Here is a 16394-nt window from a genome sequence, read left to right as displayed (position 1 = left end):
GGAAACAGGTACTCCCACATACTGCCAGTAGTAGAATTAAGTGGCATCAATTTTCTAGATAGCACATTAAAAAATACTCATTAAAATACTTTAAAAGTTTATATCCTTTAACCAAGAAATCTCACTTCTGGATATTTATCCAATAATAAATTTATCCTAATAATTGCAGATGTGCTCAAAGATTTAACAAGACTGGCCAGTAAAGCAAATTAAAAACAAAAAAGAGAGTGGCCAATGAGCACTTAAACTGTTGTTTAAAATAGATGAAAAAGAATGGAGAGAAGGGTAATAAATTAAATGGCAAAGAATAAAGGTTAAATATATAGTGCAGTTATAGCATACTGTAGAAGAATATTTATATGATCCAGAAAAATGTACATGACACACTGAATGGGGAAACATTCTTTTAAAACAATACTATATATACAGACCAGGAGTAATGGATCATGCCTGTTATCCTAGCACTTTGGGAGGCCGAGGAGGGTGCATCACCTGAGGTCAGGAGTTCGATACCAGCCTGGCCAACATAGTGAAACCCTATCTCTACTAAAAATACAACAATTAGCTGGATGTGGTGGCATACGCCTGTAATCCCACCTACTCAGGAGGCAGAGGCAGGAGAATCACTTGAACCCAGAAGGCAGAGGTTGCAGTGAGCCGAGATTATGCCACTGCACTCCAGCCTGGGCAACAAGAGCGCAACATACACACACTGAAAGGACACATTCTTGAGTTTTAACAATGGTTATCTCCAGTGGAACTAGTGGAAAGAAAAAGAATTTCCTTCCTTTTATGGATGTGTTTTCTAAGTCATTACAGTTAACAAGTTGTTTTGATTGTTTAAAAATATTTAACGGTCAATTTATTTTTTGATGAAAAGCCTTCCTATACAAATAGATTTATGATTGAACAGGAAATAACTTTAACTAACTTGTAAGAAGTGAAAGCAATTTCTTTATCTTTTAATTCTATAATTAAACATATTATTTTTAACTAGTCAATCCTACTTAATTAAATGGTCAACTAACCCCTGAATTAACCACAGAAAAAAATTGTGTGTATTGTTTTTTTTGAGACGAAGTCTCACTGTTGCCCAGTCTGGAGTGCAGTGGTGTGATCTCAGCTCACTGCAGCCTCCACCTCCCAGGTTCAAGTGATTCTCCTGCCTCAGCCTCCTGAGTAGCTGGAACTACAGGTGCATACCACCTCACCCAGCTAATTTTTGAATTTTTACTAGAGAAGAGGTTTCACCATGTTGACTAGGATGGTCTCTGTCTCTTGACCTCATGATCCACCACCCACTTTGGCCTCCCAAAGTGCTGGGATTACAGGTGCGAGCCACTGCGCCTGGTCAGAAAAATGTTGTTTTAATGAACCAAGTTGTTAACTGATTCCCAGATCTCTACCAGCAAGTTACTTTCCAGGTCCATAAATAAAAAGCAGCCCTATTACTTCATTAATTATAAGCATTACAATCAGACCAAGTGAATAAGAAAACTATCTTCAGTGCTTCAACACCCACTGAAAAAATATTTTAACTATGTAAATAATCAAAAACAAACCTCTAAGTTTGAAAAATCTCATTTACTTTTTATAACAAATGTGAATGCAGATAACAAGTGCCTTAGAGAAATAAATTGATAGCAGTCTTATGAAATAAGTACTATGACTATAAGGCTTTTAGAAGAATCTAATGTAAACTAAAAATTCAGAGTAGAAAAACTGACTAAGGATTCAAGTAGCTTCTACTAGGTAGAAACCCATACCTATATAATAAAATAACAAAAATTAGGTTTCAAAATACCCTGTATCACCCATATCATAATGATACCTATTTCTTTTTTTTAGGAGATAGGGTCTACTATGTCACCCAGGCTGGAGTACAGTAGTGCAATCATAGCTTACTGCAGCCTCAAACTTCTGGGTTTAAGCAATCCTCCTGCCTGAGCCTCCCAAAGCACTAAGCCACTACACCCAGCCATGACACCTATTGCAAATATTTAATATTTTCTCGACTAATTCAATTTTGTGCTTTTCCTTTTAAAAGGGTATTTTCCATTACATTCCTAAATCCACAACACAAATTTATCTTTGCATTATGTACTGTACATAATATATACATATACCTATATGTGTATATATCTATTAGGTATATTTAGCTTTGTATTACATATTAATGTATTAGCTACATATTACATATTTAGCTTTGTATTATTTGTATCATGAGAATGACCAGATGACAGAAATAAGCCAAAATGTTAGATCAAGAAAAATTGGTTATCTTAAACTGATTTCTCTTAGATAAAATTATATTAGAATTAACTCCCTTCTAGAATACTAAATTAACTGCCCCCCAAGAATAAATAATTTCATGTTCATTCCCCTAAAAGTCAAAGGCAGAGTTGACATAATTTCTCAACCCATCTAAATGAGTAATTTTGCAAAACCTAATTGAACTTCAAATATTATTTGAATATACGAAAAGATTTCTATTGAGCAATTTAAAGTAGACACACCTATACTTGTACTTTCATATTCAGAGGTAGCTTACTTAACAAGGTCAGTAATCATTGAATTTTAATGTAATGCTTATAATGAAGTAATCCACTATAAAACTTAATAAAAATTATCTAGTAAATGTGTATCAACAGTTTATACTACTTTACTATAAAAATCCTGGCTGGCCAGGCACGGTGGCTCACATCTGTAATCCAAGCACTGTGGGAGGCCAAGGTGGGTGGATCATGAGGTCAGGAGTTCGAGACCAGTCTGGCCAATATGGTGAAACCCCAACTCAACTAAAAATACAAAAATTATCCAAGTGTGGTAGTATGTGCCTATAATCCTAAGTACTTGGGAGGCTGAGGCAGAAGAATTGTTTGAACCCAGGAGGTGGAGGTTGCATTGAGCTGAGATGGTGCCACTGCACTCCAGCCTGGGCAACAGAGCAAGACTCTGTTTCAAAAAAAAAAAAAGAAAGTCATGTTGCCAGGCATAGTGGCTTATGCCTATAATCCCAAAGCTCTGGGAGAGCAAAGAAGAATCAATCACTTGAGGACAGGAGTTAGGATCACAGCAAGACCTGTTCTCTCAAAAAAAAAAAATTAGTTCAGTGTGGTAGCACACACCTGTAGTCCTAGCTACTTGGGAAGCTAAGGCAAAAGGATCACTTAAGGCCAAGAGTTCGAGTTTACAGTGAATTATGATTGTACCACTCCACTCTAGCTTGAACATCAGAGCGATATCCTGTTTTTAAAAATCTCATGTCAGTGTTTATCAGGAATGAAAACTGCTTGGTCATTGTTTCAGGGAAATTGATTAAAAGAAAATACTACTATATTGACTTTAAAAAGTAGAGTATGATGAGCATCTGAGATTATACACTCTAATCAGTGAGCAGTAAAAAGAATATGTTCTATAGCTTTCCACCATGTGAATACTATTTTCAGATAGATGATCCTGTTTTAATGCAACAATAAACAGTCTGTCAACCAGATTAGACCACGTTAATTTACAAGGCCCTAGTCCCAAACGTTATATCAAGGCTAGGAGAAATTCAAGATTACTATAATATTAATACAGAAATAAAACCTTATGTAACATCAAACTTAAATCAAAATATTGTTATTTATAAACTTGGGAAATTCTTCTGTACCTGCAATGAATACAAATAGGAACATCTTCATGTTCTTGATATTTCCTCATTAAGCTTATCATGTCCAGAATAGAATCAAATGATGAAGGAACATCATGGTCTGGCCAGTTCACATAATGAAACTGATACAGCCTACGAGATTCCTTCGAGAAAAACAGAAAGTCAACAATTAGTAAAATATTTTGCAAAATTTAAAGCTGCACCTCTCATTTAACTGCCATTTCTAAGAAATTTGTGTGACATTTAGCATTGCTTTTTTAAAAAACCCAAATAAATAACAGCTGACACTTATTGACTATTTACCACATGCCAAGTATCTAAGGACTTCACATGTAACAATTTATTTAATTTCCATGAGGAAAATACTGTTAATACTATCCTTATTTTATAACTGAGACATACAGATAAAATAACGTGCCCAAAGTTTCGTAAGAAATGACAAATGTGGGCTCTAAACCAGGCAGTTCTACTTCCAGAGCATGTACTTTAAACATTACACTATATATACTATTTAACTAATCCACACTATTAAATGGATGAGCAATATACCACAACCACTATGTTAGAGTAATATCCATTGTAATTAGAAGACTAATAGAACATAAACTCAAAAAGAACTGAGAGATGAATTTGTCCAATCCTAAACTCACTTGTCTTCTTACAGATTAGTGGTTCTCAATGTATGGTTTGCGTAACCCCCCACACTTTTTAGGGGGTCTATGAGCTTTCAAGAATTTTCAGAATAATACTAAAATGTTACTTGCCTTATTCTTTAATGGGCAGTACAATATCTGCTTATATATTCATGTTTTTAAAAAATTTCTCAATTTCAAATCTAGTACATACTGAAAGATACAACCCACAGAAACAAAAACTCTTTAGGATCCTCAATAACTCTGAAGAATGTAAAGGAGTACTGACGTCAAATGTTTTTTGAGAATGGTTATTGTAGAGCAATATTCGGAATCTAAGAGCAATACTCAGAATCTAAGCAAAACCATACTCAAATTCTACATAAAAGCTTCTGTATCTTCATCTATGTGCCATGGACATAACAGTATCTGGATAATATGCAGTTAGGAGAATTGAGATGTTTGATCTACTACAGAAATTCAAAAATTATTATTACTACTTATTAATAAAAAAATACTTATTATTACTACTGTAGATTAAAAAATTAGCAACCAGGCCAGACTCAGTGGCTCACACCTGTAATCCCAACACTTTGGGAGGCCAACGCAAGAGGCAAGAAGATCACTTACAGCCAGAAGTTTGACAGCAGCCTAAGCAACACAGCAAGACTCCATCTCTATAAACTATAAAAAATTTAGCTGGGTTTGGTGGCTCATGCCTGCAGTCTCATATACTCAGAAGGCTGAGGTGGGAGGACTGCTTGAGTTCAGAAGTTCAAGTCCAGCCTGGGCAATATATAATGAGACTTTGCTGCATTAAACAAAAAAAAAAAAAAAAAAAAAAAAAAAAAAAGGCAGGGGTAGGCAGAGCACTGAGCCTCAACTAAAAAGAATATATATCTAAAAGAACACTTAGCTTTGATGGTGACTTTAACAGATTGTAAACTAGTAAAACAGGGTAATAATTATATAAACAATGCAATAATCTGCTTACTGTAATAGAGGAAAAATATTTGCAGCAAAGAAGGCATAACTACTCCAAATTTAATAAATTTAGGGAATGCTATAATTAACATTACTTTATTATGTAATGTGATAAGCAGAAATGTCAAGATACTAAATAAAATCATTACACTCCCATTTTCATCTTCATAACTAAAAAATCAGCAAATTTCCTTAACTATGTTAAATAACATGGTATGCTATTTATATAGCTTCTTTATTTTTTTGGTAGCCAAAAGTTTATTAGTTTGCAAAAACGTGGTTTAAAAATAAAAATTCCTGATACTTTTTTTACTTACAAAAAACCTACAATGCAGATATAAAGCAAAACAATTTTCTAGTAAACCCATTTTACCAAATAAAACATTTAGGCAGTAGTAAGAATTATGGTTTCCATTTTATTTTTTAAAATTTATTTTATTTTTTGAGACAGAGTCTTGCTCTGTTGCCCAGGGTGGAGTGCAGTGGCACACGGAGACAGGTTGCAGTAAGCCAAGACTGCACCACTGCACCATGTCCCAGGCTCAAACAATTCTCCTGCCTCAGCCTTCTGAGTAGCTGGGATCATAGGTGTGCACCACCATGCCCGGTTATTTTGTTATTTTTTTAGTAGAGATGGGGCTTTGCCATGTTGGTCAGACTGATCTTGAACTCACGGCCTCAAGTGATCTGACCACCTCAGCCTCCCAAAGTGCTGGGGATTTCAGGCGTGAGCCACCACAATTGGCCTCAACTTTTATTTCAGATTAAGGGGTACATATGCAGGTCACATGGGTATATTGTGTAACATTGAGGTCTGGGATACAAATGATCCTATCACCCAGGTATTGGGCATACTACCCAATATGTGGTTTTTCAGCCCATGCTCCCCTCCCTCTCTATATCTTCTCTTTGAAAACTATTCTCTATTCTCAAACTATTCTCAAAACTATTTTTGAGAAAGAGTCTTGTTCTGTTGCCCAGGCTGGAATGCAGTGGCACAATTAAGGCTCACTGCAGCCTCAATCTCCTGGGCTTAGCCTTCTGAGTGAGTGGGACTACGGACACATGCCACCATGCCTGGCTGACTTTTTCCTTTTTGTGGAGAGAAGATCTCACTATGTTGCCCAGACTAGTCTTGAACCCCTGGACTCAAGTCACCCTCCAGCTTCAGTCTCCCAAAGTGTTGGGAATACAGGCATGAGCCACTGCCCCCGGCCTGGAAACTATTCTTAGAGACAGTCTATAAATAGAAAGTACCTACATTTTGAAATTCAAGTAAGAGTGTCCTAATGAAGTAGTCTGTTCTTGCTTGTTCATCCTCCTAAATAAAGAGAAACATTTATAAGTCAGTGAAAACATCAAAACAAAAAGACACATCAAAACAAATAAAATATGTGTATTAAAGTCCACAATATAAAATTAACCTTTAAAATTCCAGATGTACCTGACAATTATTTAAAAAATTCTAAAAGTCATCAATTTGTAGATGTTTGAGGTGACAGACATGCTAATTATCCTGATTTGATCATTCCACGTTGTAAATTATACATATATGTACCAAAATCACACTGTACCCCATTAGTAAGTATAGATATTATAAGTCAATTAAAAATAATAATAAAGGGAAAAAAAGAGCTAGTAAGCCATGAAAAGACATGGGTGAACCCTAAATGCACATTACTAAGTGAAAGAAACCTATCTGTAAAGACTACATACTGTATGATTCAAACTATATGACCTCTGTGCTGGGAGCAATGGCTCGTACCTATAATCCCAGCACTTTGGGAGGCCAAAGTAAGTGGATCACTTGAGTTCAGGAGTTTGAGACCAGTCTGGCCAACATGGTAAAACTCCATCTCTACCAAAATACAAAAATTAGCTGGACATGGTGGGACACACCAGTAATCCCAGCTACTCAAGGAGGCTGAGGTAGGAGAATCACTTGAACCCAGGAGGCGGAGGTTACAGTGACCTGAGATATTGCCACTGCACTCCAGCCTGGGTGATACAGGGAGACTCCATCTCAAAACAAACAAACAAAAACAAACTATGTGACTTCTGGAAAAGGCAAAACTATGGAGACAGTAAAAATAGTGACTACCTAGGTTTGGGAAAAGGGTGAGAGGAATGAATGAACAGGTGGAGCACAGGACTTTGAGAGCAATGACATTATTCTGTATGATACTACAATGGTGGATACATGTCATCATATATTTGTCCAAACACACAGAAAGTATAACTATAACAACAAGAATGAACCCTAAAGTAAACTGTTAACTCTTGCTGATAATGACTTGTCAATGTAGGTTTGTGAACTGTAACAAAGGGACTGCTCTGGTAGGGAATGTTGATCATGAAAGGGCTATATGTGTGGGGGGCGGGGTATATATAGAAAAATCTCTCTACCTTCCTCTCAATTTTGCTGTGAACCTAAAACTGTTGTAAAAAACGCTGGAGGCGGTGGCTCGTGCCTGTAATATGAGTACTTTGGGAGGCTGAGGTAGGCGGATTGCTTTAGCCTAGGAGTTCAAAACCAGCCTAAACAACATGGCAAAACACTTGTCTCTACAAAAAAAAAAACCCACAAAAATTAGCTGAGGACTGAGGCACAGGCTTGTGGGCTCAGCTACTTGGGAGGTTGAGGTGGGAGGAACACTGAGTCCAGCAGTGAGGCCGAGGCTACAGTGAGCTGTGACCACACCGATGCATTCCAGTCTAGGTGACATAATGAGACTGTCTCAAAACAAAAAACTGAAGAAAACCTTAAACAAAACAAAGTATCCTACCAGAAAAATCTTCTATCAGACAGACCCAAACAATATGTACAAATAAGCAAAGTGAATTTGAGAATGGAGCTAAAAAACTTATATAGGCCAGGTGTGGTGGCTCATGCCTGTAATCCCAGCACTCTGGAAGGCCAAGGCAGGTGGATCATTTGAGGTCAGGAGTTCGAAATCAGCCTAGGCAACATAGTGAAACCCCATCTCTACTAAAAATACAAAAATTAGCTGGACGTGATGGCTATTCAGCTACTCAGGAGGCTGAGGCAGAAGAATCATTTGAACCCAGGAGGCAGAGGTTGCAGGAAGGTATGATTATGCCAGCCTGGGCGACAGAGTGAGACTCTGTCTCAAAAACAAACAAACAAATTTGTATGTACAGTTAAAAAAAAAATCAGTTTGCTTATGTGAGTTTTACTTATACCTAGAAAAAATAAGTGTCTAAACAATTAGGCATCTATTATCCAATAAAATATTTGCAAAGTAGTAACCACCCCCAGAATCATGTAACAAAAATAATACAAATAGAATGTCATTCCTCATTATCAACCACCATATCCCATCTTCAACCATTTTACCTTTCCATAATGCATGATTTTCCCTAACATTCAAGTTTCAATTAACTAGATAGCAACTGAAGAAGGAAGGGGGAAGAATACTCCAAATTATTATTGTTGTGATTGACGATAACATAGCCACTTTAAAGGTTTCTTACTGTGATTTAATCAAAGTATTAATCTATACCAGTCTATCACTAAGCAAATTAATATTTTTGCCTTATTGGTTAAAACCACAGATAGTTTAGAACAGATCATGAAGAACAATAGTGTATGTTGTTTTATTAATAAAAATAATACTCACTATTATACCTGCCTTTTTTTTAGACAGACTCTCACTCTGTCGCCAGGCTGGAGTACAGGCACACGATCTTGGTTCACTGCAACCTCTGACTCCCTGGTTCAAGCAATTCTCCTGCCTTAGCCTCCTAAGCAGCTGGGACTACAGGCATGCACCACCATGCCCAGCTACTTTTTGAAATCACAGTAATTTACTTTGAACTTTTCACATAATATTTGAACTTCTTCAAATAATATTTCTGTAAAGGACCATAGAGTAAATGTTTTTGGCTTTTTTGGACCATAAAAGTCTTTGTCTATCCAACTTTGCTATTGTGATAGACAAATCCATAAATTAATGGGCAAAGATGTGTTCTAATAAAACTTTATTTACAAAACAGGCAGTGGGCTAGATGTGACTCTTAGGTAGTGTGCTGATATCTAATCTAAGTGGCTACATGCGGCAACATGTGATTGAGCTCCTGCTAAGCAGTCTTCACCCTTACAATACCACTTTACCCTTGTCCTCATCCCACATCAATAGAGTTCCAGAAAACACTGTCATTTCTCAGTCTCAAACTGCCTGCCAAGTAGTCAAGTGACTTACTATGATTATTTTTACCAACATGCTTTCTATTTATAAATTTGATTTTTGTTTGCAACTAAGTCCATGATAACAAATCCTGAGTTGTCTGAAACAATTACAAGGCAACAAATTACCTTCCAATTTTAAATTATCAAAGAAAATATTTCTTCAGTATGAGTCAACCCTGGCTGACAAATTAAACCAGTCATTACTAATCAAGTCAAACCACTTATCTTAGAGACCTTAGAAGTTATCTACTTTTTTCTTTTTAATAAATCTTTCTCCATTTTTTTCTTTTTGAACCATTTATAGAGATATATCTTTTAGTTTAATTGAAAAACCATCCCCTCAAGAATCAATTCATTTTCTAAGTTATAAAACTATTGCATTCTTCCCTATATCCATTATTGTAAATTGCTGAACATTCTTGACTCCCAAATGTTCAAAAATTTCAAGCTGGTTTGTTGCTGAATGTTAAGTACTGTATTTTCACTTGAATTGCAATATTCACTATAGTTATCCTATTACATCTAAATTTACAAATGTTTGGCTGGATGTGGTGGCTCGTGCCTGCAGTCCTAGTACTTTTGGAGGCCAAAGTGGGCCAACTGCTTGAGCTCAGGAGTTCAAGACCAGCCTGGGAAACATAGGGAGACCCCGTCTCTACAAAAAATACAAAAATTAGTTTTAGCTCGTGCCAGTAGCCTCAGCTACTTGGGAGGCTGAGGTAGGAGAATCACTTGAGCCTGGGGGACTGAGGCTGCAGTGGGCCATGATCATGCCACTGCATTCCAACCTGGGTGACAGAGCAAAATCTTGTCTCAAAAAGATATAAATAAATAAAACTTTAAAAATAAATAAATTTACAAATGTCAAAACAACCATACTACACAGAACTAGGTTTCTACACTGTTGCGGAATCTAATATTACAGAATTCTTTCTGGATTGGTGAAGGAGGGTTGGCGTTTCTTCACTGAAGTAGACAGTGTGGTGTGTATTGGATATTATTCATGCCAAATAAAATAAAATGCAGCAGGATGTGTAACATTTTTAAAAATGTTAAAGATGTCTATTTCGCCCAGGCTAGTCTCAATCTCCTGGGCTCAAGCAATCCTCCCCACCTTAGCCTCCCAAAATGCTGGGATGACAGGCGTGAGCCACGGTGCCTGACCTAAAAGTTTTACACTTACCCACAAATAGTTAATTCTAATCAGCACCTTAAGAATTCTGACTGAATATTATATCCAAAAAGTTCAATTGTGAGTTACAGTTAATATTACAGAAACAATATTGATTCATAAAGTAGACAGCATAATACAGATTCAGTTCTGTCCCTTTCTACGTCAACCTAGAAAGCACTAACCGTTGGGTATGTGTGAGAGAAATCTCTTAAGTACAACTAAGTCATAAAATTATGGAGTTCTTGAACTCAGCAATGACAAGTAAAACCACAGAAATTGTATTTCATTTAATCATGGAAAACAAAGTCAAAAATAAAAAAATCTGAGATAGGGAATGTGATAATTTTATCTGTCAATTTGGCTGGGTCACAGTGTGCCCAGAATATTTGGTCAAACATTATTCTAGTTATTTCTGTGAGACTGTTTTTGGACAGATTAACATTTAAATTGGTAGTCTCTGAGTAAAGCAAACTGTTCTCCATAATGTTGGTGAGCCTCATCCAATCTGTTGAAGGCCTGAATACAACAAAAGGGATCAGTCTCCTGAAGCAAGATAGAATTCTCCAGCAGGCTGTCTTCATCTGCAACATTGGCTCATCTTGGTTCTACAACAGACTTTTCAAACTAGAACTAAACATCAGCTCTCCTGGGTCTCCAGCTTATTATCATTCAGACTGGAACTGCAGCATTGGCTCTCTTGGATCTCCAGCCTACCCTACAGATTTTGGACTTGCCAGCCTCTATAACTGCCTGAGCCAATTCAAGATAAATCTCTTTAAATGTATTATACATGCACACAGATGTGTGCGCACACACTCTTATTCTTTTGGTTCTGTTTCTCTGGAGAACCCTAATATGGGCAAATTAATTTAAAAAAAAATTTTTGAGATGGAGTTTTGCTCTTGACACCCAAGCTGTAGTGCAGTGGTATGATCTCAGCTCATTGCAACCTCCACCTCCCAGGTTCAAGCAATTCTTGTGCCTCAGCCTCCTGAGTAGCTGGGATTAAAGTTTTGTATTTTATTTTTTTTGAGATGGAGTTTTGCTCTTGTTGCCCAGGCTGGAGTGCAATGGTGCAATCTTGGCTCATTGCAACCTCTGCCTCCGGGTTCAAGTGATTCTCCTGCTTCAGCCTCCCGAGTAGCTGGAATTACAGGCATGCATCCCCATGCCCAGTTAATTTTGTATTTTTAGTAGAGACAGGGTTTCCCCATGTTGGTCAGGCCGGTCTCAAACTCCTGACCTCAGGTGACCTGCCCGCCTCAGCCTCCCAAAGTGCTGGGATTACAGGTGTGAACCACTGGGCCTGGTCTTTAATTTTTGTATTTTTAGTAGAGATGAGGTTTTGCCATGTTAGCCAGGCTGGTCTCAAACTCCTGGCCTCAAGTGATCTATCCGCCTCAGCCTCTCAAAGTGCTGGAATTACAGGCATGAGTCACTGTGCCTGGCCTAGATTAATTAATTTTTATGTTATGTTCAATTACACTCTTTTTATGGCACCTAAAGAAAACTGTTGGTTCTATTTTAAAATTCACTGACATTTTTCTTCTTTTTGTCCATGTCTTTTATTTTTTCTATTCCTCTTATTTCCTTCACTGTTTTTGTTTTTTGGTTCATTTTCTCAGATTTTTGCTGTGTTAGCTTTTGAGCTTGAATTCAATTCATTTCCAAAGGTCATTACATAGTAAGAAAACATTTTAAGTTTCATATCAAATAATCTGCCAAAAAGGATCAATCTTTACTTCCAGGATGCAGTTCTTAAACTTATCTTTATACATAATTATAACAATTTTTGAGAGCACAATACAGATATGAAGGGTTAATATGATACACTATACTCTAGTTATCAACTCTTTCCCATTTAATCAATTTGAAATGAATATGCTATTTCCAAATACTAAAAGCACAGTTGCTTCATTTAACACTATCAATTGATATACAAAGACTAACACAAAATTAATATAGTAAGATATAAGAAGAGTATACATTTATGAAGTCATCCCAAAAGTGTCCAAATTAAAAGCAGTATATAAACAAATAATTTTTTTAAAATGTAAGCATAGATTTGTGAGTCCTTGGTGTCTATAAACCTGGGTTCATACCACATTACAATTATTCATCAGTTTAGCTTGCCAATTTTCTGAAAAAAAGTTTTAAAAAATTGATACTTACACAAGAAATTTTAAATGGTGCAAATGTTATGGGGTCTTCTCCATACAAAGGCCAATAGCGCTCACATTTTTTCTGTCATACAAAGAAAAATTAGTAATTCGTATAAGTTTTTATTAAACTGTTATAAATTATATTTTTGTGTACTGGGGTTCTGCTTGCTTCTACTTCCCCAAAACAGAAAACTCACATTAGCAGGCAATGAGCTATGAGAGCTTAGATTTACCCAATTATTTTTAAAGATATGCTACTGTGTCTTCTCCAAGAATAGTCATAAAAACCTTACTGACTTAAGTGCGTAACTGTTCATTGCTATCTGCCAGGTCTACAAAGTAGACCAAAGATTCTCTTGTAGACAGAAAAACTAATTTTATAAAAGTATCTGGTACAAGGAGTTTCATTTAGTATAAAGGTTGCTAGGCAAGTTTTATTGCTCATAACATGACAATATAAATATCTGTCTGAATTCTCATTAAATGTAAAATATGTGATGAAGTGGAAAGAGTAGTCTACTTGGAATCAGAAGAATTTTGCAAGTACTAATTCTACTGCTTTATTGACCTTTAGTTTCTTTATCTGTAAAAATAGAAATAATTCTTATCTTACAGAGTTGTTGCAAGTTTATTAAATAAGAGTGTATTTTATGGTCTCGAACTCCTGAGCTCAAGTGATCCACCTGCCTCGACAAAAAAAAAAAAAAAAAGAGTGTATTTTAAATGCATTATAGATGGTAAAACCCCTACAGAAACATGATGTATTATTTTAACTATCCAATTTTATTTGAGATTACAGAAAGTGTAGTATAATGTCTCCAAATTTCTGCAAATATAGTAAATGGAGTTATTACGGCTAGGCTGAATGAACTATAAGTTGACAGTAATGCTCACAAGGAAACAAAGTAAAACTGTCTGGTATGTTAGGTTAGCTATTATTTTAGAGGTTTAAAACCACTAGTAACTTCCAAATCTTTTTTTCCAAGAGATGTTTATAGAACATGATAAAAATTCTTTTTTTTTCAGATAGGGTCTTGCTTTGTCATCCAGACGGGAGTGTGTAATGGTACAATCATGGCTCACTGCAGCCTCTACCTTCTGGGCTCAAGTGATCCTCCCACCTCAGCCTCCTGAGTAGCTGGGACCACAGGTGTGTGCCACCACACCTGGCTAATTCTTTTTTTTTTTTAAAAGAGATTGATGCCAGGTACAGTGGCTCATGCCTATAATCCCAGTACTTTGGGAGGCCAATGTGGGCAGATCATTTAAGGTAAGGAGTTCAAAGATCAGACTGGCCAACATGGCAAAACCTTGTCTCTACTCAAAAATACAAAAAATTAGCCAGGTATGGTGGCACAAGCCTTTAATCCCAGCTACTCAGAAGGCTCAGGCATGAGAATTGTTTGAACCTGGGAGGTAGAGGTTGGAAACAGCTGAGATCACACCACTGCACTGCAGCCTGGGCGACAGAGTGAGACTGTGTCTCTCCCACCAAAAAAAGATTAAAAAAAAAAATAGAGATGGGTCTTGCCATGTTGCCAAAGCTGGTCTCAAACTCATGGGCTCAAGCAATTCTCCTACCCTAGCCTTCCAAGTAGCTGATATTACAGGTACGAGCCACTGTACCTGGACCTTAAATTCTTTTTGAGAGTTTTTAAAAATTTTGTATTTTTAAATCTTTTACCTGACAAAACTTTAATACCTTGTAACAGATACAAAACAAGTTGTAAAGCTGGGCATTGTGGTTCACGCCTGTAATCCCAGCACTTCGGGAGGCCAAGGAGGGCAGATCACGAGGTCAGGAGTTTGAGACCAGTCTGGCTAACACAGTGAAACCCCGTCTCTACTAACAATACAGAATATTAGCCAGGTGTAGTGGTATGCTCCTGTAACGCCAGCTACTCGGGAGGCTGAGACAGGATAATCGCATGAACCTGGGAAGCGGAGGTTGCAGTAAGCCAAGATGGTGCCATTGCACTCCAGCCTGTGCGACAATGCGAGACTCTGTCTCAAAAAAAAAAAAAGGAAGAAAAAGAAAACAAGTTGTAGGAGATTAATTTAGGTAAGAACAGAAAGTGGTGTGACTAACAATGCCCCCCAACTCAGATGAGCAGTAATAAGATTATATTGGTATTTATATTCCTGGTATAAAACTAATAATGATATTAAAAACTATGTATTAAATATCATATATGCACAATCTCTAACACTACAAAGTGGGTATTATTTCCTTTCAAACATGAGGAAACTGAAGCTCAGAATAAACTACTGCACCATGGTCAAAATGCTTGTAAAAGGTAGGTCTGTCAGATTTAATTATCTGTGCTTTTTCCACTAGGTCACATTCAAAGTCAAGATCAAAGTCAAGGTTATTGAATAACTTCATAGGTCCTAACTCACTCATAATCTATTACTATTAGGACACAATGAATCACAAAAACCTTCAGCTTCAAAAAAATTCTGCACCCAATACAACTTAATTTTTCATCAGTAACTACCACTGATACACAATATGAGCTTGTTAATATAATGAAAAGAAAAATAAATCCTAAGTCTTAACAGCAACTTAAAACATTAGGTGAATGACATTTAAACTCTCTAAGACAACTGATTAATAATATTAATGTACATACTGACAACACTTAAATAGATAATTTGATTACATAATAATTTCTGTTTTTATATTTTCTAATTTTATTCACTTTCTGTCCAACATTACTTGATACTGATAAAGGAAATAGTTGGGAGTAATAGAATCAACTAAGGCTTCCCAATTATTTATGTAACATAACTGAAAGATCTATCTTTTGTAATATATTTCTTACTGAAAAAATTAACATATTTATAAATTAAAGACACAGAATAAATGAATTTTACTTCTACACAGCATAAAAATAACAATGTTAGAAAATCAGGGTAAGAAATTATCTTCTCTCAGCTTTGAAGACAGGAAACAAGCAAAATATATTGTGGTATTAGCAAATAGACTAATCGAAATATTCACGCCAGGTGTGGTGGCTCATGCCTGTAATCGCAGCACTTTGGGAGACAGAGGCGGGTGATCACCCAAGGTCAGGAGTTCAAGACCAGACTGGCCAACATGCTGAAACCCCGTCTCTACTAAAACTACAAAAATTAGCTGGGCTGTGGTGGCAGGTACCTGTAATCCCAACTACTTGGGAGGCTGAGGCAGGACAATCACCTGAACCTGGGAAATGGGAGGTTGCAGTGAGCAGAGATCGCACCACTGCACTCCAGTTTGGGCGACAGGGCAGGACTCTGTCTCACTGTCTCAAAACAAACAAAAATTCAAACTACATATTAACGATAACCAGATTTTATTTCATGTATTTTCACTTGCTCAATATTATTCCTATTTAAAAATACCTCTCTATTTTAGTCCATAGATGGCATTCTACTTACACCACCACTAAATATTTGAAGATTACTAAGTAATAATACATAATTAATTATTGTAAGTACAGGCATGCCTCATTTTACTGTGTTTCTCAGACATTGCATATTTTACAAATTGAAGTTTTGAGGCAACCCTGCACCAAGCAAGTATATTGGTATC

At 36.5% G+C, this 16394-nt stretch overlaps 1 protein-coding gene across 5 annotated transcripts in view; it reads right to left on the bottom strand.

Annotated features, from left to right (window-relative positions):
* Positions 1-16394, bottom strand: part of PTPN12 (protein tyrosine phosphatase non-receptor type 12) — a 108288-nt gene that overhangs the window by 34088 nt on the left and 57806 nt on the right. For all 5 annotated transcript variants that reach the window (XR_010342046.1, XM_012466558.3, XM_064374862.1 and 2 more), the window contains 3 exons: positions 12828-12899; positions 6533-6592; positions 3656-3798 (listed from right to left, as the gene is read on the bottom strand). Coding sequence is in view for 4 of the 5 variants with exons in the window: in XM_012466558.3 (XP_012321981.2) it covers positions 3656-3798; positions 6533-6592; positions 12828-12899 (275 nt within the window). In the remaining variant the exon portion in view is untranslated. The remainder of the gene's footprint in view (positions 1-3655; positions 3799-6532; positions 6593-12827; positions 12900-16394) is intronic.

The sequence above is a fragment of the Aotus nancymaae genome, unplaced genomic scaffold, assembly GCF_030222135.1.
Source record: "Aotus nancymaae isolate 86718 unplaced genomic scaffold, 86718_ANA_hifiasm-v0.15.2.pri h1tg000002l, whole genome shotgun sequence".
Taxonomy (NCBI): Eukaryota; Metazoa; Chordata; class Mammalia; order Primates; family Aotidae; genus Aotus; species Aotus nancymaae.
This window is presented reverse-complemented; position numbering and strand designations above follow the sequence as displayed.